The sequence below is a fragment of the Symsagittifera roscoffensis genome, chromosome 8, assembly GCF_963678635.1.
Source record: "Symsagittifera roscoffensis chromosome 8, txSymRosc1.1, whole genome shotgun sequence".
NCBI lineage: Eukaryota > Metazoa > Xenacoelomorpha > Acoela > Convolutidae > Symsagittifera > Symsagittifera roscoffensis.
This window is the reverse complement of record NC_087069.1, coordinates 47,245,395-47,269,643: the sequence shown is the minus strand read 5'-3', so window position 1 is coordinate 47,269,643 and position 24,249 is coordinate 47,245,395. Positions and strand designations below refer to the sequence as shown.

General features: G+C 33.6%; 1 protein-coding gene across 3 annotated transcripts; it reads right to left on the bottom strand.

Annotated features, from left to right (window-relative positions):
- Positions 1-225: 225 nt before the first annotated feature.
- Positions 226-23,915, bottom strand: LOC134853377 (serine/threonine-protein kinase Nek4-like). Of its 3 annotated transcripts, XM_063869363.1 has the most exons (17): positions 23,215-23,915; positions 22,069-22,182; positions 19,493-19,654; positions 15,686-15,880; positions 15,289-15,396; positions 12,041-12,216; positions 11,209-11,461; positions 10,752-10,799; positions 10,519-10,536; positions 7,604-7,683; positions 7,248-7,305; positions 5,994-6,063; positions 5,731-5,771; positions 2,575-2,849; positions 1,862-1,971; positions 975-1,147; positions 226-572 (listed from the first exon to the last, which is right to left on the bottom strand). In XM_063869363.1, exons 1-17 carry the CDS (start codon positions 23,314-23,316, stop codon positions 441-443), a joined length of 2,115 nt encoding a protein of 704 aa, XP_063725433.1. In that variant the 5' UTR covers positions 23,317-23,915; the 3' UTR covers positions 226-440. The 3 variants fall into 3 exon arrangements, with proteins under 3 accessions (XP_063725433.1, XP_063725431.1, XP_063725434.1); XM_063869361.1 differs by lacking the exon at positions 10,519-10,536 and having other exon boundaries at positions 10,587-10,799; XM_063869364.1 differs by lacking the exon at positions 10,752-10,799 and having other exon boundaries at positions 23,215-23,905.
- Positions 23,916-24,249: the final 334 nt, after the last annotated feature.

Here is a 24,249-nt window from a genome sequence, read left to right as displayed (position 1 = left end):
TTTCGTTTATACTATGGCTTCTCGCCTACTACCTTTGAATATGATAGTTCTTACTAACTAATCATGTTTTATTACTATTAATTGAAAATTTTTGTTGAAGCCTGACTGTTTGCAGTCAGACCACTACTAGAAACAATAGCATGAAATTGATCTCAAACACTAAATTATTTAAACACGATCAAATTGAATTTTGCTAAGTTTAAATTTTCAAATTGAAATGTATTTGTTTTTTTTCATATGTGTAACCGAATCTAACAGAAAAAGCAAAGATATGACAACGTATGAAGAAGAAAAAACTTGGATAGTCCTACGCGCCAAATTGGCTGCACTATTTTTTCAAAAATAAACGCAACAAGAAAGAATAAAAATGACTTCGACAATTCATCAAGGGAAGGGTTTTAGCATTGAAATGAGTTTTTAAACATCAATTTTCGTCCCGTTTAGTTCTTGAGTGTCGCATTATTGATTCCATATTTGGACACTGAAGACTTGGAAAGAATCATGAGGTGCCAGAAACGTCCGATGTACTTCTCAAAAATCTCCTTCCCACCAAGAATGTCTGTCAGTGTTTCCTGCAAAAAAGAGCAATAATGAACATAACAAACAAACAATAATACAAATTAATAACTTGTTACTTATAGCTCTAAACTTTTAAGCTCATCATAATTTACAACAAAAACAGTAAGCATTGAACTGTTTGTATTCAGAATAAACTAAATTAAAAATCAACCAAACATCATTGGATGAAAAAAATTCTCAACTTAACATATTTTCAACCGCATCCAAAAAAAGAACACTATAAAGTTTAAGAACAAAATAAGATTTCTAGAAAAATTACTGATTATGATAATAAAAAATGAAGACAAAACGTTTTGTCAAATTTAAGTTTAACAAAGTTCATCGTCGTCATTATCGTCATCATCAATAAAAATGATTAAGAAGATAATAATATTGAAAAAAAGTGCACTACTTACCTCTGTGCTTTCCTCATTGTCGGTTGGATTTGAATTCAATAATATCTGCATGCATACTTTAATCTTTTCTTCATCGAACACATTTTCCAATTCCCTCTCAATAACTGCCACTCTGTCTTTCGGCTTCGCACTCATAGTGATCGTCTGCATCATTTCAGGCTCAAGAGTATTTGCTGAAAACAACTCGAAAAAACGTCAACTATCAATCAAGCACCCCTTGTCCCTTTAGTGACCAATGAAGTGGCCCATCCCCCTAAAAGCGGCATAACTTTCTAAAAAGCGTTTTCAAAATGAGTTGTTGGAAGACAGATGATTTAAAATTAGCAGGCGATCACTTGATGGGAGAACACTGGATTTTTAAAATCATTGCCGAGACAAAAATTATGGCGATAGAAAATAAAATCAATTCAACATTTTTCCTTTTGTTTGGACGTTCTTGAGTTCAAGGGAAACGTTTACCCAAATTTTGGGCTCTATTTTTTGCTTTAAACTTGGCGAGATTGTTCAATTTATCTTACAATTGAAACTGTTATGCGTAAAAAATAATATTCATGAAAATTAGCCAAGAAACTCCGAAAACCAAAATAAAAGTCACTCGCAACAATTTCTATCCTATTATCAAACAAATTTCTCGTGAACGGTCGAAAAAGTTCCAAATAATTGTGATATGCTCAAATTTTCATTGGCATATTCAAAATTTGAATTTCATTTTCGAAGAACTGAAAACTTGACGATGGTCCAGAAACTTCAACTCGCAGATGTACCTACTACAGTCATAATTTCATTTAGACGCGTCAAATCGGTTTTCAACAGTGATAATTGGCGTAAACTATACCATAGCAATTTGTTTCTTGAAAAAAAGAAGCTTGCCGTTTTTTATATCTTACCTGATATGTTGACTTGTTGATCATGGTTGTTTACAAGTTCGGGGAACTCATTGTCAAGTTGTTGCTGGTTGAGAGTTTCACTCAAAACATTCACAAATTCCTCCAGTTCACTGAAACGAACAATAAATTTAAGTTGCTTATAGTGCAACTTACATAATTATGACATCATAAGAAAAAATACATCCAAAAAACAAGAATGCTTAAAATAAGCAATGTTTAAAAAAAAGAGGCAAAAAATTGTGACCTTAAACTTCACTACAAAAACATGAACCAGTTTTAACACGAAAAACCGAACATAATGCAAACAGCGGATCTAAAGAAAAGCGCAAAAGTGTTTGATAGATCATATGCCGTTTGCGGAAAAAATACAAATTACATTACCCTGCAAAAAATTTGAACTAGAACTTTTGAACCCGTTTTTCTCGACATAAGCAAAAAGTTTTGGAAAGCTTTAAATAGCGTTTAAATATCACTAGACCCCTTTTGAACCATACACCTGTTTTTTTTTTTGCGGCCTAAAAAAACTGTTTAGTCTCTTCCGACTATAAAAAGCAAAAAAATATATTAATTTTCTTTTCAATCAACTTCAATTTTTGTAACGTGAATGTTCAGAAGACATAGGAACTGAGAAGTACAAACAACGATCATTTAGAAACAAGGCAACGAAAAAAATTGAAGAAAAAAATCGAATTTGATTTAAAAAGGTCACTTACACGTTTGCTTCGTGGCTAACATCACTTGAAACTGATTCTTTTCTCTCAACCGGCAGCTTCTCGGCCCATCTCGGAGACCCAGAAGGCGGACTCTCGACTTGACTCGGGGAAGAGTTCTGTACACAATTGTCCGATATCACTGGCCGTTGAACTATAGTCTGATCTAGTTCGCTGTTTGGACAAGTCGAGTCTGTTTCGTCGTCATCGGGAGAATGATTTCGGCTGACTTCTTTGTTGCCGTTTGAATTGCTACTATAAGGCTTCAACACTTCTTCCTGTGAAAAAAGTTTCAAATCAGTATTCCTTTTTTCTTCGTTGTTTTCGAAAATTTGATCATTAAAAATAAGGCAACATACAATGTTCAAAAATTCAAGAAGCAATTTTAGGGAGAAAAAACGACCTCAGAGTCTCAAAATCTTGCATACTTTTTTATGGTAAAAATGACCCGATTTGGGAGAACAGATAGTTTTTATTTTCTGCACCAGCGGATTTAGGGGGGGGGGGGGAAGACGCCTCCACCTCAGGGACTCGACCCCCTGCCGACCCAAAGGGTCCCCACGTAGTACTATTTTGATATATCAATTTTTGGTGACGCACACTAAAAACTTTCAAAAGGCGCCTTTGACGCCAATGTATACTAATTTTGAGGGGGGAGTGCGCTCCGGAAAAACGCGATTCAAAAATTTGTCTCCGGCGCAAAAAAAAATTGGTCAAAATGGGTCTTTTTAGTGATTTGGGAGAGCTCAGAAAACACATTTGGTCGACCTAAAACAAAGCCGACAAAATTTTCGATTTTTTAAAGAAAATCCGCCCCCTCGAGAAAATCCTGGATCCGCCCCTGTTTTACTGATAGTTTTTTAATAAAAAGAATAACGCCAGAAACATTTGAGCGCAAACAAAGGCTAATTTGAATATGCTTTTGCAACAAGGAAACTTTGAATATACATGATGCATCGACTTTCTCATTTCTGTAAAATCCCGAAGAAAAAATTGTGCAAAAAGTGTTTACATGAGGAAAAATGACCTCGTAGGCAGCTACTCTTAAATGCACACCCCAATTTTTGCACAAATTATAAAAAGGTATTTAAACACTAGATCTATCTTAACTAAAAGCGTTGCTTACACCCTGTTGGTGAGAGATGATTATCTTGGATCAAAAGCAGCCGAGGCAACAGACGGATAATGAAAATGTCAGAGAAGCGTATCAACTGAGAAAAAATAACAATGACAAAAAACTTATTTTCTAAACTAGTTGCACACAGCAAATTCATCGCTTAAGAGCCCTCTGAAAAACATTTAAAAATTTTATTGCATTTTTTTGATAAACCTGTTTTCCGAAAAACACGACTTATTCGAGTATAATCTCACTTCGGTCATCATCACTTAGGAAGAAAGGCCAAATAGTGCAACGCTTTCTGGGCGAAGAGGGTAAAATATCTGCTTAGTTAATTGCAAAGATAGTAAATATTATCCATCACTTATATTCGCACTCGCCATAACTTCGTCCCTAAAAAAAAGCAAAATGTCTTTTCATGACTCTCAGAAGTATAAAAAGAAACTTTTCGAAGCAGCTCGAAAAATTATTTTAAAAAAGGCTGCAATGTGATATATCAGTCGACTAAAAACTATCTTTATTTTTTGAGAAAAAAGCACGAATCCCAAGATTTTCGTCACGTACAGAGTTCAAAATATTAGATTTCTCTCAGATTTTACAAAAAAAATTAAAATTGTCGATTTGAATGTTTGAAACTTAGCTAAAAAACAGTTGGAAAAATGATAAACGAAACTGATAAACAAAGTGATTAATTTTTTTGGTTGAAGTTTTTATTTCTTAAACTATAAAAAATTCAAGGCCTCAAAACCTGGATATATCATATACTTCCATTAATGAGGTCTATTAAAAAATGCGAATCATTTAATTTCCATTTATTCAAACTGTATAAAGAGCATTTTTTCAAACAAACAAAAATTGCCAAATCCTTCAAACTCGTTTTTCACTATTTTTTTGAAAAAATCATTGTCTTTTTTTCTTGAATAAAAGACCTTTTAATTTGCAAAACTGATGAAAATGAAAACTTCCAGTTTAAACTGTATAATAGCCTTTTTTTATATAAAAAATTCAAAATTGAAGAAAGTTTTCCGAAATTTCATCATAGTCGGTAAACCAGTTTTATAAACAATTAAACATTTCTCTAAACAAAATTGTTTTTGAATGCAAAAAATTCAATTTTTTGCCTATAACAAAGACTAGATCCTCTCTTTTTTACAAAGAAGAATCAAAAATCACAATGAAGGTTTTCTGAGTCAGAATTTTTTTTTCAATTTTGGATAATAACAACATCTAAACCTAAATATGTCCAAAAACAGGCCACAATTTTCACCACTGAATCTTCGAAATCGAGGCTTTGTTTCGATATACAAAAAGTAATACAACTTTTTCTTATAACATTGTATAATTCAATAGCTTAACTAAGTTGGCATATCTCAATGCTTAGTTTAGTCTGCAATTTTGATGCCGTTTAACCTGGTTTTCTAATCTGGAGTGTGACAAAAATGCAAATCAATCAATTCCTTATAGAAAAATGCTTGCAATACGATTCCATTAATTGAAAAAAATGCTAGTCATGCTAATTTCATACATTTTTTTTCTATGCAATCAAATGAATTTGTATGCTAAGCATTTTTCCATAAAAAAATTGTATGACTAGCACTTTTTGTCAACCCGAGAACTCACTGAATTTCAAGAATTAATTTTATTTGACACTTTTAAGAGAGAACTAACCAAAAAACAAACTAGATTAATTGTAAATTATCACTTCCTATCGGAAATCTTAAAATTACTGTCTTTTTTCGAAGTTAGAATTCATTCACGGTCTTTGCTTCATTTGAACTTTTGTAATTGGAGAACTCATTTTTCTTCAATTTAACAAAAGGATTTTAAAAAATCACAAAGTGAAAACCGCTAAAATCAAGTTTGAGCGTAAAAAAGTTTTCCAAAAAAAAACAAAAAAAAACAACACGACCTAAAAAAAGCGTCCTCAATTCGCACATTGTCGCTTGAAAACATCTTAGACAGTATAAATAGACGGTTATAATAAAATTGACATGAAAGAAATTGAGCAAATTAAGATAGACTTTGTTTTTATTGTTACTAACCTGCTCCGTAATTTCTTCGGGTACTTTCTCTTTTATTTTGTCTGAAAACAAGAAGCAAAATCAATTAAAGTACGCACTAATACAATTTTGATGTTGGCCGAGCCAATAATAAGATGCAAAAAAATCAGAAAAGATTTGAGCTGAGTTGCTCACTTTTCTTTAAACAACATCTGTCAATAAAACGCAAACAAACATCTCAAAAAGCTTTAAAAAAATTGCTGGTCTAATTTTGAAGAAAAATAAACTGAAAAATCTAGCTTCACCTTTCACTAATTTCTCGGCGTACTCTTGTTCTTTCTTTCTCAACCTTTCTTCACGCGCTTTGGAACGACGCTGAAATAAATCAATTGAAATAAGTTAGGAAAAGTTATGAAATTGGTTAATCTAACGGTTGAAAACAAAAAGCAGTCCGCTCTGTTTCATGACTTAAGCATTTGAAAATTATAATCAATTATTTCGAGTTCACTTTGTGTTTGATTAGTTATAGCTCAATAAAACAAGAACAATAGTTGATATTTAGAATTATCAAGCAGATTGTAATTTGATTGCTAATCATTATATGAACAATCAAATATTTGACTTTCGAAAATGAGAAGGCCTGATTTTAACCTTTGAGAGGGATTGATCAAGTTATGGTTAGTTTCACACAGATAATTAACGATTTTATATTAACAGGCAAAAATGGTCAATTGACTGTGAGAAAATTATCATAACTTTCGAATGATAGAACTTTTTCTTCACGTGGATTGCACGCAAACTGACGTGCTCAAAGGCTAAAATTACACCATTACACACCGAGGCGAAGCTGCGCTTCGCAAACACTAGCGAGAACATGACAAAAAAGCAGCTCTATTAATTGAAATTAGAAAAAATGAAATAAGCCTCAAATTAGCGAAAACTACGTGTCTGATTCGCTCTGTGGCCTAGCAATTTTGAGTCTCACGCACTAAAAACTCAGCCACGAACGCTTAGAACTCCCAGAAATAGCCACCAAAAACGCAGCTACATATGCTAATAAATGGCCAATCGATCTAGCAAAAGTGGCACCAAATAAAAAAAAACACAATTTTGAATGTAATAAATTCGAAAGCATAAAGCCAAATTATGCATAAACTATGCATTTCAAAAATTTTCTGGATACATTGATCCTTTCTATCATTGCACTGCTGTTTGAAACAAATAACATTCAGTCGGCTCATTTGATGAACTAAAAATGCATGATACAGCTGCAGCAGCCTACCAATTCAAAAGTGCCACCAGAAGTAGCACTTTTATTTGCGTCTTAAATTGGAAAAAATGAAGGTTCGTACAAATACACTTGGCTTCACAAGCTCGCAAAGTGTAATTATGATTCATCAACAAAAAATCATTTCAATAATTTGTTTTAATAATTCTTAACATTCATCAACTAAACTTTTGTCCACATTCGACTGCCGATCAATACTTTTTTTGCAGGTGACCTTAATTTGTATTTTATCTCTAAATATATAATTTTTTGGAATTACAAACATACTTACCACTTCTGAATCTGATCCTACTGAAGAAACTGAAGCTACAGAGGAAGCACTGCTTTTCCTAGAACAACAACAACAACAATGGTTGAATTCCAGAAGCATTCATTGCAGTGCTTTGTTCATGTTATACAATAAACGCCCACAATTTTTTGTACGCGTTACAAAATATACGAAAAACCCTTAAACGATATCAAATTAAATATGAGCCTTATAACGATAAAATACACAGTTATACACGGGGTTGATTGAATGGGACAGATCAGGAGCAACAAAAAGTTTTTCTGAGCGCAATCAAACAGCAAAAATAATCTAAAAAGCCTTGACATTTTGCAGTAACTTCTTAAAACACTTTGACTAGCCTGATATGAGACGGAGTGGCTGCACTTTTGACGGGTTCAGATACTTTCCTCACGCTTTGGGGTCGCCCGGACACAGGTCGCTGAAAAGAGAAACTTATTTAAATACATTGAGTTGAAAATGACGATTATGTTTCATTACGAGGTCAAACTATGCACTCGACAGGCGCACAAAACTGTGTCTGCATGCTCCTGGCTTCCAGAGGCAAAACTTTGAACATGATAAAGTTTTGTATGAATGATCAAAGAGAATGAAAGAACAAAAAAGCAAAGGGAGCGTCCTTGTTGCGGAACCTGCTTACAATTCACAAAATGCACAATTTGGCTTCGTAATGTTTAATCTGAATTTTTTTCGATTATTTTATTTGTTATCATTGAATTGAAAAAGACGAATATGTTTTAAATCTGAATGCTTCTTTTTACTGTTGAATTAATTGTATACATTGAATTGAAAAAGACGAATGTATACTAAATCTGAAATGTTCTCTTTTTGTTGAATACTTTGTATACATTGAGTTGAAAATAAAGGATCTATTTAAATCAGATATTCTTCTGATTATGTTGAGTTTGGGCCAAAAAATTCTAAATGCATGCATGTACATCTTCTAAAAACGAAACTCCAGTTCTATTCTTTTTCAAAGATGAGGTGGAAAAAGTTTCCACTTAGAAGCCTGAAACACTAATAGAAAAAACTATTCTCGCAGCAATGACTTCCAATTATCGCTCCCCTTGTGTAAATATAAACATGGCCGACAGACTGTTGTGCCAATGAACGAAAGAAGTCTTCAAAAAATGACTGACAATTATGAAAAAATTTTAATTTTGGAGTTCCAAAAACGCATGGCCCAAAAGATATTTCAATTTTCAGAATCTAATATGGCTGACTTTTTTTGATATAATTAAGTCAAAGTCACAAAATTGGATCAAAAATCAAAAATCTTATTTCACTGTGAATTCTAGAAAAATACAAGTCATTTACAAACTAGAAGTCATTCATGATTTTTTGCGCCTTTTCCACTTCAATTGTTAGATAGTAGTATGATCTACCTTCCTTGCGCCAGTAAAAGAGTTTGAACTGAACTGAAAAAAAAATCACGATCTACAAAAGTGTCTTCAAACTTTGATAAGCAATTTTGATTTACTAGTGAAAAAAACTAGAATGAAAAATACTGGATCTACTGAACAATCTCTCCCTTTTCAAATCAGATTGAAGCAAAATTAAAATTCTAATACAAAGCTCAAGTGCTTATTTACTGTATTCATTGATAGTGGTGGAGATTCTTTACTAGATGCCGGAGGCGCGGGAGGGGGGGGGGGCAGATTGCCAAACAGATCCAGAATACCTTTTCCTATTTGTCACCACGAAAACGGCATAAAAACCAGATTGCTTTTCTCGCTCATAAGCAAATGCGGAAACAACTAAAAAAAAAGATACGGATGATTTAAGAAAAAAAAATTTAGTAAGTCTTTTGCGTGTTTGACTGATTACGAGGCAATACAGGCTCCACTGTTGCTATAAGGAATACTCAATTGCTTTTTAACAAAACGACACTTGCTCACCCGGGTTGACCTCCATACGCCGAAAATTCTTATCATACAATTCATACAACAAAAATCATTATCATACAAATCCATACATCAAGTGTATGGAGAAAATTCTTGTCATACAATTTTCATACATTTTCGAAAAACAATAGAAAAAAAATTAAACCGTTTCTGCGGCTTTTTGAGAACAGTTGACCAGAATGGTGACAAAAAAACTGATTTAAAATTTTTTGATGGCGAAGTAATTTTGAAAATTTACCCCAAAAATTTTTTTGTTTTTTTTAAACCGCAAATCGAATTTTGTACGCAAACAAACATTTTTCGAAAAAAACTTTTTGTATGCAAATTTCGATTTTTTGTGTGAACAACGTAGTCCTGGATACGATATTATATTGGCTTTTCTTCTTTTCACTTGAATTTTTTTTTCAAAAACGCTGAAAATTCCTATTTCTTTTGTATGCCGTGTTTATGTATGCCTTGATCAATGTCTGATAATTTGAAAATACAAAAATTTAAAATAATCATCACTGAAGAATTTTGCCAAAAATCAAAAGTTTGTTACTTTTGTTATATCATTTGTGAAAGAAATCTGGAATATCATTTGTGAAAGAAGTCGTGTTTTATGCATTGTAAATGTAAGACCGTCCAACCTTTGGTGCTTTGAGTAACCAAGGTCTTTGTCACTTGTGTTCGGTTGCAAACGCAAACCAAAATTTTTCAGAAAATAAATTTAAAAACAAAAAACAACTTTTTGGTTTATGGAGAAAACCTCTATTATACAATTTCCAATTAGGGGAAAATGTTTATTATAGAGTTTTCATACAATTTTCTGTACGTATGGAATTGTATGAAAAGAAATTTCCCATCTATGAGAATTGTATGATAAACATTTTTGGTCAACCCGGGCAATTAGCGGCACTAAAAAAATGAGAGGCAAAACTTGGTTTTCGGCAAATAAAATGACAGTATTTCAAACGACAACCGTTTTTACGTGACTTTAAGACTTAACAACATATCTTTCTCCGACTGTATTGCTGAGAAATATAAACCACTATAATACGTATATAAAACAAGCAGCATTAAATGCTCTTTAATGTAGCAGATATAGCTCATGCTATGTAAATTGCTGAATAGAAAGAAAACTGTACGCAGAAAATTACCAAAAATTGAAGAAAATAATCGTAATATTACAAATGCTCTATCTTTGAACCTTCATTAAGAGATTTTTTTTGAAAAAAAATATAGATGTGTTCTCCATACGCTTGAATAAAACATGCACAATAGTTTACATGACAGAAATCAAACCAAATGATTTGCAAAACATTCCGAATAAAACTCAAGATAAACATGCCGACAGATATGCTTCTACTTACGTTATCAGCTGCTAAATTCTGAAAAAAAATAAAGCCATTGATTTATAATGATTACAATGAACCCTTACATTTGATTTAGGTTTACTCGAGGATGGTCGTGGTAATTGCTCTTGCAATAGAGTAGGTGTAGGTGGCAATGACCCCCCTAATGAGTTCTTTTTGGGGGTGTTGTTTTTCGGAGATGGGATACTTGATGATTCATGAGATGATCTTCGGGCTCTGGGGGAACTCACGTTTGATCGTCTTTCTGACTCAGTACGTTTGGCTTTGGAAGGCAAAACCTAAAAATTATTTTCAATGCTGTGTTTTTTGCTGGTTAAATATTTCTTTATTAATATCTGTGTACTAAAAAACAAAGGGCGCCCCCTGCTTGTACTTAAAAAAAACAAAAAGAATATCTGTTTACGAACTAAAGTATCCAGATTAAATTTATTTTGAATAGCCTGATGCCTTTTTTTATATTAATTGGATATTAAGAAAAAGTTGAAAAAAAACTTCCGAGGCGGAAGAAATGGGAAAAGTAAATTAAAGATCTCACCATTATTAATTGAATATACTTTTAAAAATAGATCTATAAGTCAGATATTTTGCTCATGTCATTATTTCAAAACTCTATAACTTTCGTCGCTTACTATAGCTTTTTAAATTTTCGTCACATATTTTAGATTTACAAACTAAAATTGTTCTCACATTCGACTTGACTGGCGATTTGTTCAGACTAGAACTACTTCCGCTGTTGCTTTTTCCCTGCTGACTAACCACATTGTTCACTTTCTTTATTGTGGGAATATTGTCTTGATCAAAGTTATTCACATTTTCAGGTGTTGAATTGATGGCTGGCAATTTGCTGTTGTCGCTGCTTTCGCTATTTTTGCGACCTACCGATGAATATTTTTTGACCACTTTCTGTTTTGAAGAAGAAGGCCTGCCCTTGACACTGGAACTAAAAAAAAGTAGGAATTGTTAGAACAAACCAAGTTGTAATTGATCGGAGCGAATCTGATTTTTGACTACAAAAGTAGTATCAAACAATTTCTTGTCAATCAATTCTAGATTAAGACCATTTATCCACGGTGGAAAGGACCAACCCAAGAGCTGTACAGCTAACTCATCACGGCAATCTGCTGTTGTGCCCCTGTTTAAAAACTACATGCAATTTTTTTTGGTTATTTTTCGAACATCTGAACATCCGACCTTTCGATTGAGAGGCGGAGACGTAACTAACCACTAAATATTTTGAACGCTTTACCAAATATAAACTCAGTTTTTCAATACAAGCCGTCGGCGAGTTATTCCAAACAGCTGGAAAGTAGCTGTTTGGTTCTTGATCTCTCAAATAATCCGTAAAAATTGACATTTCCACGACGGTAAATTACTTTAAAAAACTGGTGCACAAAAAAACTGAATGACAATTATAGATTCTGTTAAAGTCATGACTAGTGCAATGATTTTTCATTTTAACAAGTTTCATCATGACTAGAGCCCTATTTTTTCACAAAATTCTTTTTCTAATTTAAAATACCTGCTGGGTCGTTTCTGTTTGGATTGTGATTCCTCCAAAAACTTCTTGATATTTTCCTGTACAAACGGTGTCTGCAGGATGTCCCTGGCACTTGGTCTGGCTTCTATTTCTCTGTTCAGCATCCGGGAGATCAAGTCACACACACCTTTACTGTAGCCAGTCGGCATTTTTGGAGGCTGCAAAAAAGTTTTCGATCTTGAAAGTTAACATGGCTTGTAAAATTGTTTTCAAGCTATGCGCAATACAAAAGATATATTACAATTTAGCCAACTGGCAGTTGGAAAAGAAAAAAAACGCGGGGAAACAAAAAAAAAACACTGACGTTTTGGGAAAAATCTCAACGTTCGAATTTCACAGAAAACGAGAGACACCCTTTAAGCTTTTGAATTTGTAGAACAATTTATAATTGGCGCTTCTTTGCTAACAAAAAATGCCCTTAAGCCCTTTGGAGGCACAAACGGTATAAAGAACACTTATGATTGACACTTACTTGTTCAATGAATTTAACCCAACCTGAGAAATTTGAATTGAAGGTAAAATTTTTAAACCGCATGGAAATCTGAAAACTATAAAGCACTGTCGCAACTAGAAGTCGATTACGTTTTTTGTGACCTTTAGACATTTGCTGTTCGAAAGTAGAATTTGCATTCCTTATGACACAGAAAAAAAAGAAATAACCTGAGAAGAAATCAAAAGCTAAACAGCGATAGGTCTAATTAGAGCGAGAAGAAAATTCAAGAACACCTATGATTGACACTTGTTCAAAAAATTTAACCCAACTTGAGAAATTTGAAATGAAAGGAACTTGAATTGAAAGTCGAGTACGCTTTCTGTGACCTTTAGACCCAGGTATCTATGCAACCACCTGAATCGTCTTCAAACTCCTTTGGTTTCAGGAAGGCATTTCTAGATTCGCCTCCTCCTCTATCGCTCGACTCGTGTTCCTTGTTGCAAATGCTTCTTATGTCCTATTCATCATTTCTCAAGTGTTTGCCCATGTCATGGCATCCGGTGTTACACTCGTGTGTGTGCCCGAATCCCTTGGTATCCTTGTTGAGTTCGACGCGCCTCATTTTATTGCCGTTTTTGTCATCCCTGATCCTATGCTCTTATAGATCTGAGGCAATGGAGTAGATTCCTGTTTCTTGCCATGAGGTTCCACAAAGGCCACCCCTGTGCTGGGTTGCTTCTCCGTTTTGTCTGATACCGTTCTTTTCTTAAGTAATAGAGTGTCTGAAGAGCGCATCCAATTTGGACTGTATTGCACAGGAATTCTCTGCTTGGTCTCTGCTCATCGTGTCCATTCTCGTCTCTAGATTCCATAATTTGTCGTTTACGGTTTCATACCGCCTTTTTATTTCCTCCGTATTTTTCTTGATAAACTTCTGCCGTTCCTTGTCAGTCGTCTCCACTCTTTCGGTCATCTGTGGTAGCTTCTCTTCAGTTGCTCCAGAGCGCCATAAAAACACTATGTAACAGTCGTCTACTTAAGTCGCATATGAGGTTAAGGAAGACAGGCTCTATAAACATTGGCTCAAGAGGTAGGGACATTATCTCTTGTGCTTTTATACCACATTCAGTCGGAGCCAATTCGGTTCGCGTAAGACATGAAACTACAAACTGTGTTACCGCTTAAAGGCCACTACCAAAATACCCCCCACTCTAGAAATAAGAACGCCCCCATGCCTACGTCTCTAAATACCTGAAACAAGCGAACGCCGCTAAAAACAGGGTCGGAAGCTCTAAAATATCATTAGTTTTTTTTAGACAGTGGACCCTTGATCCATTTCAGATGGATCAACCTAAAACTCGCCTAATCTCAACATAATCATACAAATTGCACTCGAGAAATTAAATTAAGTTTTCACAGAGTGACGCGACTCTAGAATTAGGCAAATAATAGAAATAAAGCAACTCTAGAAGTTTTTTGTAACAAGTAATTTTAAATCAATAAGTTTAGTCTTCTGAACCATTGGGCAGCTTCACTCGTCTGTCTGCCCAATCAAGATTCTCTCTCGCCCAACGATGATACTTCCGTAAGATTTCACTTTGCTCTCTATTAGGAACAAGACAGCTCCACTCGAGTTGTTGATTGCAGTGAAATTGCGAACAGCAATTTTACTCTAGACTGATTTTTATCGATTTTCCCGCAATACTGATTTCTCTCCTCTGATATAATTAACTTCTGATTTTCAGTTGTCGCAAAAAACTTGAGCATAACATTGGTCGATTCGAATTTTACAAAAATTATTTTTTTCCCCAAAATCAAGGTTAAACTTCCAAATCAAGGTCAAACTTCCAAATATGACCGACTGGCACAACTTTACCTTGTAACACCAACAGTTGAAATTCGGGGTTTAGGGAACAGCAAGAAACTTGCAAAATTCTAGAAAAAGTTTTTGGCTCATAAACTACTTTACACAGGAACGAAGCTGCTTTTCGTAAGCACAATCAAAAAGTATGAGACAAATTGTTCTTTCGACCAGCAAAAAAGAATAAGTAAATGAGCATTTAACATTTTAAAAAGCCACCTCTGGATTTAGAGTCTGATGCCTCGAAAAATGAGCTACATGTCTTTGATTTCTTCCAAGAACACGTGGATAAAACACATGAGCAGTACACAGGTACTGAAAATAATCATTTTCTTTTAGTTTGAATTCAAGTTCTTTCATTCAAGAAAAATCAGTTTTGAGCGTTATCAAATTATAATGATTTTTCCCAAAAAATGAAAAACAGATAATTAAGTGTCTTCACTCCGTAGAAAAATCGTATCTTGGGATGAGTAAGTTTGCAACATGTATCAGTCCGATTGCATGAAACGCCCAATACTCTTCACAATTTTCGAATAATTAGATTTAATTTTTTCAATTTTTGTTTTTCATAGTTTTCATTTTAAAATTGGATCCGCAATGCAACCTCAAAATCACCAAAAAACGTATAAGTCATTGCCAACAGTCGAAATGACATTTTTTGCACATCTCTTTAACCACAAAGATTAACGTGACTTTTGTTACAATATCAAGAAACATACTTCATAACAGCAAACAAAGCAAAAATTTCATAAAAAACTAAGCAAACAATTTTTAGCTGCCGATAAAAAAACTGTTCTTCTCTCAAAACTAAGGCTGTCTCTTGAAATAATAGACTCAAACCAAAATCTGTTCATCGCTTTTAGTAAAAACTGTGAAAATCTTTCCAAACTTATGAATCTTCAAGTTTTTTTTAAAAATTAAATATATAATTTTTACCTCTCCGTTGATGATTTTATGGACTAGTGAGCTAAATGCGTGGGCTGTGAAGGCATGTTTGAGTGACGTCATCTCATACAGGATACAGCCAAGAGACCAAATGTCGGACTGGAAACACGTTTCAAGTAGAGCTTAGTTTTATAAAATATATGAAACTTATACCATGCAAATACGAGGTATAAACTTAACATCCCAATCAAATTGTCCGCAACTGTTTCGTTTCGATTTGGTGAGTTTCTTCACACAAAAAAAGTTTTTGTAAAGAATCAAAATGAGCGCTAACAAAAAACGTATGGATTTCGAATTTCGATGTGCTACTTTTAATTTTTTTGCGCTAAATTAAATCAGAAAAAATACCTGCCTATCTCACTTTTATTTTACCATGGCAGTACTTAACCTTATAGCTGTAGGGAATGTTCTGGAATATCTCTGGACTCATGTAGTATGGGGTGCCTATGAGGGTGCTGGCCATCTCGTCCTCCTTCAACTCCCTCGCAATCCCTAAGTCCCCCACTTTAACTAGGTTGGATCGGGTGAGGAAGATGTTCTGGGTTTTGAGGTCACGGTGCAGAATGTTTTTGCTGTGGAGGTACTGAAATTAAAACCAGAACATCAAGTTTGTACTTGTTTCACACCGTGCGGTTGTTATACACAAATTCCATGCGGACTAATACGGCTATTTAAAAAGTAATTGGTCCTCTTATTAAGGAAAGTAAACATTTAGGAGTCCCTATCGACAACCAATAAACATATTAAAATTGGGTTACAAACATTTTGAAATAAGGCACAAGGCGTAAAAACCACCCACACGCCTCGTGAAGTTGCACCATCCAATTTAAACCAAAACCAACTAATTATACTTGGAGAAGAACAATCAGTCAGCTGTGAATATTGAGCACGATATCAGAAAATCTAGTCGTTACACAAGAAAAACAACTCAGTTGGGATATTAAACCCTGCTACGGTGTGTCTAAATTTCAATATTCGGCAAATTTACAACTTAATACCAAAATTCTACCTGTTCGTTTTTGCTTGATTACAGATCATTACTATACATTGACCAGTTTCTGGAACAGTAAAAAAAACCTGCGTTTCTGGTTACTAAGGTCGGCTCGATTTAACATTATCAAAACACTATATACATGAGTGAACTAAAAATTTCCTTTACGCCGTTTTCTTCAATAGCCGATACGCGCGAAAAAAAAATTCTTTAGAAGCATTTATGAAGTTTCCAAATCAAATGTCAAAAAATCTATCAAGGAAAAAACCCATCAGGGGAAAATCCAAATCAAATCTCAAAAAAAAACCATTCAAGTTTACTTGTTTCTAACATTGTTTACTCAATTAAATCAATTAAGTCTTCTCATATTCGCGTTTGCTATATTTCTACCCTGCCTGTAATCTTAGTATAAAAATTGTTAATGTATATCACAATACACGAAATTTTTGTTTATTTTTCAACATCAACCATTTCTCATTTTCAAAATTTAATTTGCCCCAACAGTTTCAATAATTAAACAAAAATATCTTGAAGTTTTTGGTAATAACAAAAATTTCATTTTAAAAAAATTTAATTGGTTTCAACTTTTTACACAGGTGAAACTGAGCTTCGCACCACTAGCGATACATAAAACATTGAGTATGACTGCAACCAAATAAAAGGAAAAACAAAAGTGAAGAAGAGAAGAAAAAACCGTCCGCAAAACTGCGCTTCATGAACCAAAAAACTCAGAGAAAACATATTACAACCCAAAGGTGATTCGTTTTGGTCAGCGAAAAACATATTCGCCACAATTTTTCAGTTTTAACGAGTCTACAAATATTGCTAAAAATCAAATAAAGTTTTGAGTATTGTTCACTTGATAGTGAACAAATTGAATTTAACAGCCATAATTACAAGAAAAAAATGAAATCTCCAGCTAGCAAAAATTCTCAAACAACGAACCACAAAAAAAAACAGTTGCCGAATTCTTTTTATCTAGAAAACAGTTGTTTAGAGTATCTTAAAATAGTATTTAAACTGATTAAGTTTATGTTACGAAGAAAAAAGTTCCCCAAAAAGTATGCAACAACAAAGCAGATGGCTCCGTGCCAATTCAATAAGCGGTGATACAAGCCAACAATGCATCTAATGTCAACGGAAGGAGGACAGAAGTTTGCCAATCTGGTGCTGCAGTCTATTTTCAAACAAATTTCATGATTAGTTTTTGCGTAAAAACTCCCCCCTCACCATTTTCAATTGGAAAATTAAGAAAATTCTAAGATTGTTCTTTGATTACAACAAATTACCCGAGTTTCGGTAGTTAAATTGCAAAATAAGTTGAGGAGAGCATAGTTCTGGATATAATTAACATAGTAATTACAATTTTCAATCTGAAATGTTTCTGACTCAACTTATTTTGCGAGATTTTTGAAATGAATATTTTATACACAAATTGGTTTTCAAACTACTTGCATGCAAAATACTTGCGAGACCTGTCTATCATAGTTGCTTTTTCCAGGGACCACTCTAACATAGTAACACCAAGAAGTTACAGCTGAAGATACTTTTCTGTTAGACAAGCAAATAAGAACAAAATATTCAAGTACTCGATTCGATAAAACTTGCTCATCGCTTGTGTAAATATAGCCAAAAGACAGCTGGATAAGTGTCAAAAATCTAGAGGAAACATTTGAACATTTTTCAATATACTACGTCTTTCACGATCTTGTATGATTGAAACTCTTATCAAAAAAACTAACCCAATCAAAGAAAACAGAATCAATAGTAAATGTTTTATTCGAAAATTAAACTATAAACTATTCACGCTTTTCCCGCCATTTGAACTTCTGTCAAATGATTAGTATAATTTGCCTTCCAAAAAAGTCGAACCACGAAAAATTAAAACTGAGCTTGAACAATGTTTAAGATTTTTTATCGGAAAAACACAACCTAAAAACGGATTAACCACTTCGTTTGAAATGGCCAGTTTTTTAAGTCACTTTTTGGGAACTCCTCAGCTTTATCCCCCCTCGGGTACCTAGAAACGAATATCCCCCTACTAAAAATGAATCAACGGATAAGCATATGAGAATTATAAACTTAATAACGAATATGCCCTTTCCAAAAGGGGGATATTGTTAAAGATATCCAACATCACATGAGATCAGTTTTTGAATTGTAACTTTTTTTGAAATAACCAAACAAAACAAGAAAAATTTACCCGATTTATAAAGCAATTAAAGATGTAGGGCAAATAAAGCGACAGGAAATTAAGACGACAAAAATGTATTGGCATCCAAAATTACTACAAATACTAGCAATACCATACCCCAATAAATTTTTACAGATAATGAACCACCTGAAAACGAGAATTTTAGCCAAGTTATTTTCACATTTAGCTGCCGATAATTTCTTATCGGACCTCATTTTGACCAGAAAACTGGAAATAATGGTTAATGCGTTCTTAATTGTTACAACTTGTTTTATATTTCTCAGACAATCCATTTTGCGTTTTGTATTTCTCAGAATTGTACTTTGTCTAAAAAGTTCCATCAGAAACGGTTGTCGTCGTGACGGCTGTCGCCGTATTTGCCGGTCACTGCTAACATGTCAAAACACAGTTGCACAATAATTTGAGCCTGTAAAAACACTATGGGCGTATCAATTTTTAACTTAATAATATTTTTTGAACTACTTTAATAAAAGCATTCAACATGTGTAGTCGTGAATAAAACTGTATGAATAAAAAGGTATTTCTGAGAAAATGATCTAAAGGTTTTTTGTGCATGGTATTAATTTTATCTTCAGCAGACAAAATAACTGTTCGGTTTAATCTTTTTCGTAAATAAAAATCAATTACCGCAATTTAAAAAAGCTATAATTTTGCTTAAAATTTTTCCTGGTCGGTTTCAATTTATTTGTTATATCTTAGCGCCTGTAGTAAAATAAAATTACAAGCAAGTCGTTTTATAAGAACATCATCGAATATTGACAGAACATCATTGAAGATACCTGAATTAAATTTTAAGTTAAGTTAAGAAAAATATAATTTAGAAATACGAGAAAAAACTCCATATTAAAGAGGTACAAAACCATTACAAGAACCGTAAAATTACGTAACATATCAAACGAATCCTTTTTACTTACGTAACTTATAATACGAATCCCTTTTTAGTTACGTAACATATTATGGAACCTTTTTAATTACGTCACATTTGTTACCTGAACTGCGAGTGCAATCTGAATGAACCACTGCATCACTTCATGTTCGCTTAACTTTCCCCCTCCCTTCTTGCTCTTCAGCACCTTGTAGAGGTCTCCCCCCTCACACAAACTCATCACTATCCCCAGCTGCGTCTGTTTCGAGTCATACCAGAAGTGATCCTGAATTGTAAGTACTCGCTAAGAGTTGGCTACTTATTTACACATCTCATTCAAATCTTTCAACGACAGTCTCAAACTGTTCTAAAGAGATTTTTGTTCGATGTCACGAGGGTGTTTCTCAGAAGCAAATGGCATAATAACAAAAAATGAGATCTCTTGGTCGCAACTCGCACTGCAGTTTGGTTCATGGACAAAAATCGATTGGATTTGATTTTCATTGCCAGTTTCTAAAAAACAGTTTTTAGAAAATCTATTATAATTGATTAAAAATGGATTATAACCTTAATTTTTTTAGAATTAATTATATTGGATTATAATCATCGTTTTAAAATTATTCTGAAAGTTTCGAGCCCAATGCAGTATATTCAAAAACTAACAGTTAAATTTCGTAAATTTGGCTTGATATACGTGACATCAGTCAAAACTAGGTTTACTTTGTCTTAGGAAATAGTTCTCTTGCTTTCAGTTTTTTGGTTCACAATTTTTTCTCATATATTTTTAAAATTCGCAATTATTTGCTGATCTTTACTTCAGTCAATTAACGTCCCCTGTCGCCCTTTTGGCATGGGACAACCCCCCCCCCCCCACCCCCTCAACGCGTGCATCCCCAACGTTTACACCACCGCGCGCTTACACATCCTCGTTTACTTTCCTCTGTTTAGCCCCCCCCCCCCCCCACACACACACACTTATCCCACCTCCATGTGGGTGCGGTAAACGCGGGGACAAATAACATAGGGGTAAACATGGGGGAGAATAAACTGAGGGCAGAGTAAACGTAAACGAAGAAAGGGAGAGCTGACGGAATTGGCGTTACGAAAATTTCGAGTAGGCCATGAGTAATTCAGATGTTGTTGCAAGTTTTGCAAATAATTTTGCAAAAAGATAGAGATTTTATCTATTATAATCACGTATAATAAATATAAAATGGATTAATATCCATTTTATTGGATTTTAATGTTTTTTTGTTGCAGAAATTATTGATAACAATGACAATATAATCGATTGTATGGTTTTATTTCGCAACAATCATGAATTAAAATGACAATATTTTAGACAAAATTTTCCCCTATAATCAAACTTTATCCTTTAAATGCCGGTGAGGTAGTCAAGGATTTTTGCGATTCAGCTCTACTAAAAAGGCTCCCCAACACATCGCTAGCAGGATTTTTAGTTTTTTTACACTGAGGCAAATTGATACCACAAGAGTATAGCTACCGGACAAAAAATGAATCGATTAAAACATTTTCAAAATGTCAAAAAAAACATCTACAAAATTTCATACGTTTGTCTCGAATTATTTTAAATTTAAAAAAAAATATGGACAAACACATTTGTTAACGTTCAAAAATCAATCAAAAATACTTGAACAAGGCAAAGCTGCCCTTCGAAAACACTAGCGAGAACTCGACAAAAAGCAGCTCCAGAGTTCTAAAAAGTGCAATAAAAAAAAGTAAAAATCAGCCTCGACCCTACGACCTACTGCGGTCTAGAAGTTATGAGTCTCACGCATTAACCACTCAGCGACGGATGCTTAGTCTATCACTAACACTAGCCACAAATAAATCCGAGAACATATTTTATGAAATTTCCAATGCTACAGATCGTGATTATAGCAAAAAGGCACAAAAGTGAGTTCTTTGCGAGTTAGTTTAGAAAAAAAAGTTCTTACAAAAACACTAGCTGCTCGCTAGCGTAATCAAGCGGCAACTAAGCCGTTAAAACTGGAGTAGACGCCAGTTGAGCCGAAAACAGAAATGTTGTAATCAAAATTTTGGGCTAAGAAGTTTTGAAATCCTCTTCGGGAAAAACATAAGTTTGAAAAATAATTTTTTTTCAAGCAACGCAAAATTGGGTAACTAAAGTAATATAATGAAAGCTGAAATTTCAGACAAAACTTTGAAGCAAAAAAAAACAAAAAACCAAACCAAAAACGAAACTATACAAAACCAGATTGGAAAAATTACAAATTACATGACTGAATCAAAAATGACAATTAATTATTGTGAAAATTGCTCAAACCAAAAGAAATAGCATCAGTGGCAACTATGCCCAGACAAAGTGAGCAGATAAACGAATGCCCAAAAAAATTTTCAAGACAAGTTTTTCAGCTTGCAAAACGAAACAGTTCCTGGTGGGATTTGAACTCGAGAACTTTGTCGCCCCTGCTCTGCATGTTATCGCTAGATATTACTTGTTAAAGTAAGCAATTGAATTGATTGAAGGATCACATTAGACAATTTGTTTAACGGGAAAAAAGTATGTTCCGATTCGAAAACGCTAGGTAAACGCAACCATTCAAACCTTTTATAGACAAACAGCCATTCATAAAACGAAAAAGCAAAGGCAGTCTTCATACAAATCAGCTTGCTTCTGTTTTGCCACTAGTATCAAAGCATGTATCAAACCCCCACCTTGAATGAGACTATGTTGGGGTGACTGAGTGTCTTGAGAAGTTTAACCTCTTGTTCCGCATACTCTCTTTCCTTCTTGGACGCTTTCTCCAGCCTGATTAATTTCAGAACGAACTAAAAACAAAATATGGATCCAGTTTTCACGGAACCTGCAAATATTCAAAATTTTTTAAAGATAGTGCGTACTTTCGATAAGGGAAAAACGGGTTAAAACAATCTACAAGCTGTTCAGCTCTTTACTCAGAACCACTTGTGCTCGTTTTTAAATGTTTTTCTGGGCTGTGTAATGTTGCGTAACCCTTAAGCAAAAAGCACAGATCAATGGGGTCTCGAACTCTCAGTTGAAAGACGGAGATTTAAGCACTTCACCACCCCTCCCCCTGATTTTATCTGCATTTTAACTATTTGCATTTCATGTGAATTAAATTAGGCAAACAATTTTAAAAAAGAACAAATAAACTCCAAAATACAAAGTAAAGTTAGATCAAATTTTCTTTTCCGACTTTTGGTTTTCAGTGTTTTTCCTTGCATTCATTAATACTTGCAGCCAAAAGCAGGATTTTAGAGGCGAAAAAAAACTATTATTTTTTAAAGAGTAGATTCAAGAGGACTGACTGAACATAGCCAATTCTCAGTGGGAATAGTTTCGATAGGATATTGAAAAAATTAGTGGGAAAAGTTCATTGATACTGGTTTTTGTTCTAACCACTTCACGAAGTAGGAAAGAAAAATAACACTGGATGAGTTTTTTCCGTCTGATTTTGAAAGTCTAGGATCCAAGTGCGGCATGATATTAAAACCCTTTTCAGTGATGTTGGACGAAAAAATCAATACAAATAGATTTAAATCCAAGTCGATGGGTTTTAAATTAATTTAAATGAATTTTATTTCAATTTTTTTTCATAAAATAAACTAACGAAAAAGCATTTGAATCAATTTAAAGTGATTAAAATTGAGTAAAAGATGGTTATATACTAAAACTTAAAGAAAAAAAACGGGTGACTTGAATCAATCTTTTAGCTTTAATATTCAATTAATTCAAAATCGATTTGAAATCAATTAAATCCATATTGTCTTGTCTGTCCATTTTTATAATTAAAAACGATGTTAATCCATTTTGTCAAAGCGGTTAGTAAATTAATTTACCTTGTTTTTGGAGTTGGCTGGGTCGTCTCTCAATTTCACTTTCCATACTTGGCCATAACTCCCCTCTCCTATCTTTTCAATCTTCTCGTATCGATCAGCCATCGCGGTCACCAATCAAATAATCAGTTTTAAAACAAAAATTGGTTATTACAAAGAAAAAAATTTGCAATGAAATTTGTGCTCAAATTCAACTTTACAAATCTAAAATTTCTAGTGAACTACAGCTCCCTTGAAACATAAGTAACCCAGATCATAGAAATGTTCAATTAAAAATCTGTCAAATAATTTTTTGATAAACTATTTTTCAATTAATAGTTTTCTATCAATAAATTTTCAATAAATAAATTTAATGAAGTCGGTTAAAAGGGAAGATTTCTGTTCAGATCAGGTAAAACTGAATGCTTTCAGCTAAGAAAATGTTGCGCTAATTTGTTGCATCCAAGAATTCAAACTATCGGTAATCAAAATGTCGATTTAAGAATATGAGAAGGTGGACATTTTTAACCAATGTACATTATGCCACGTACAATTTTAAAATTTTAAAGCACAGTGTTTGCGATGTTCACATATGAAATATACGACAGGTGCTTTTTACGTGTAAGTCTCTACGTATATCAGTCTGATTTAAGCATTATTCTTTCAAAAGATGCAATGAATTTTAAATAACGATAATTTTCATCAAATAAATGACGCGAATAAAGAAACCATCGAATAACTGTCGTAAAAATATTTGATGTATAAGACAAACTATTTATCATGATGATATTATTAACCACAATCGAGATTATTAAATCGGTAGATTTTTAGCCTTTTAAACGTTTCTCAAGATCTAACATTTATATAGAGAAAAAAATCCTAGTCAATTTTTAGTACACGTGTAAGAAAATCTGTACGCATAAGATTATTTTAAACAGGTAAGCTCACTTTTATATTTTACAGGACAGAGAACATTCTAGCCGCATTATAAAAGCGTAAAAATACAGAATAATTTTTACGGCTGAAGCGAAGTACCACAAAACGAAGATAAAACGACTA

Excerpts from the sequence above, each read along its gene's own strand:
- LOC134853377 (XM_063869361.1), bottom strand. The coding sequence starts at position 23,316 with ATGGCTGATCGATACGAGAAGATTGAAAAGATAGGAGAGGGGAGTTAT. Across the intron at positions 22,183-23,214 it reads CAGCCAACTCCAAAAACAAG|TTCGTTCTGAAATTAATCAG; the intron begins GTAAATTAATTT and ends TTTTGTTTTTAG. Across the intron at positions 6,064-7,247 it reads TAGGATCAGATTCAGAAGTG|CGTCGTTCCAAAGCGCGTGA; the intron begins GTAAGTATGTTT and ends GATTTATTTCAG.